The sequence below is a fragment of the Penaeus monodon genome, chromosome 19, assembly GCF_015228065.2.
Source record: "Penaeus monodon isolate SGIC_2016 chromosome 19, NSTDA_Pmon_1, whole genome shotgun sequence".
Lineage (NCBI taxonomy): Eukaryota > Metazoa > Arthropoda > Malacostraca > Decapoda > Penaeidae > Penaeus > Penaeus monodon.
The window spans coordinates 40,043,533-40,044,416 of NC_051404.1; the positions used below are offsets into that span (position 1 = coordinate 40,043,533).

At 45.2% G+C, this 884-nt stretch overlaps 1 protein-coding gene across 1 annotated transcript in view; it reads left to right on the forward strand.

Moving 5' to 3' along the window:
* Window positions 1-884, forward strand: part of LOC119585233 (protein O-linked-mannose beta-1,2-N-acetylglucosaminyltransferase 1-like) — a gene marked incomplete in the record, with an annotated part of 16,435 nt that overhangs the window by 1,705 nt on the left and 13,846 nt on the right. The window contains 1 exon segment of the mRNA XM_037933893.1: window positions 570-807. Within this exon segment, the coding sequence (XP_037789821.1) occupies window positions 570-807 (238 nt within the window).

Below are 884 nucleotides of genomic sequence, written 5' to 3' on the forward strand. Positions count from 1 at the left end.
TCCCTTGTAGAGGTTGTTTTTTTACTTCAGGGTCTAGATTTAGGTTGATTGGCTTGTTCTTTTGATGTAGAATAAACTGGTTACTAGTTTTGAAATGTTTGAATTCTTATTATAACATATTTTTAAGTGCCTGTGGACGGTATGGGTGTCGTCTTGGAGGACCTCTAGATCAGGAACATCGATGCAGGCCTACTATGGCCAGGTTATTTGAATTTCTAGTTTTCCGAAATTGTTTCAGGAATGTCAAAGTAAATCTTGAGAAAAGTTGGGCCAGCACTGATCCCTGTGGCCCTCTGGGTCTCCGATTTTTAGTCTAGTTTTGCAGACATCTTCACCTAAACACTCTTTTAAATACGGTTCCTTATAAATACAACTTTAGCGTAAATCTTTCTCGCCAGACCTTTTTATCGGCTCCTGAAATGTCTGCGAACCTTGGCTCCGATCTCTGCTTTCTCCCGTTGCCTTGAAACCACACTCTTCTACTCTTTCCACAAGTGGCTACGTCCACCTTTTCTCATGATTCTAGATCCGGCCCTAAAATATATGAAAATAACTTTTTCCTCTGGCAGAGCTCGCTTGAGCCTCCTCCACATTGCGCCGTCGCTCGTGGGGCTGCTGGCGGCGACGGTAATGTGGAGCAGCGTCGGTGCTGACGGGCGGTATGTGCTGATCAACCTCACCATCCACAACCCCGGGGATGTAAACGTCTACAAGTCTTTCCAGACGGACGAAGAAAATCTGAGGAGGTTTAACCTGACGGCGGAGGACATGTCAAAGGGGAATGTTCAACTCAATTCTCACGGCGAGGTGAGCAATGAGCATTATTGAAAGTTAAAATGTGGTTGAAATGTGGTTATGAGGAGGGTGGAAGGAACAGCTCGCCA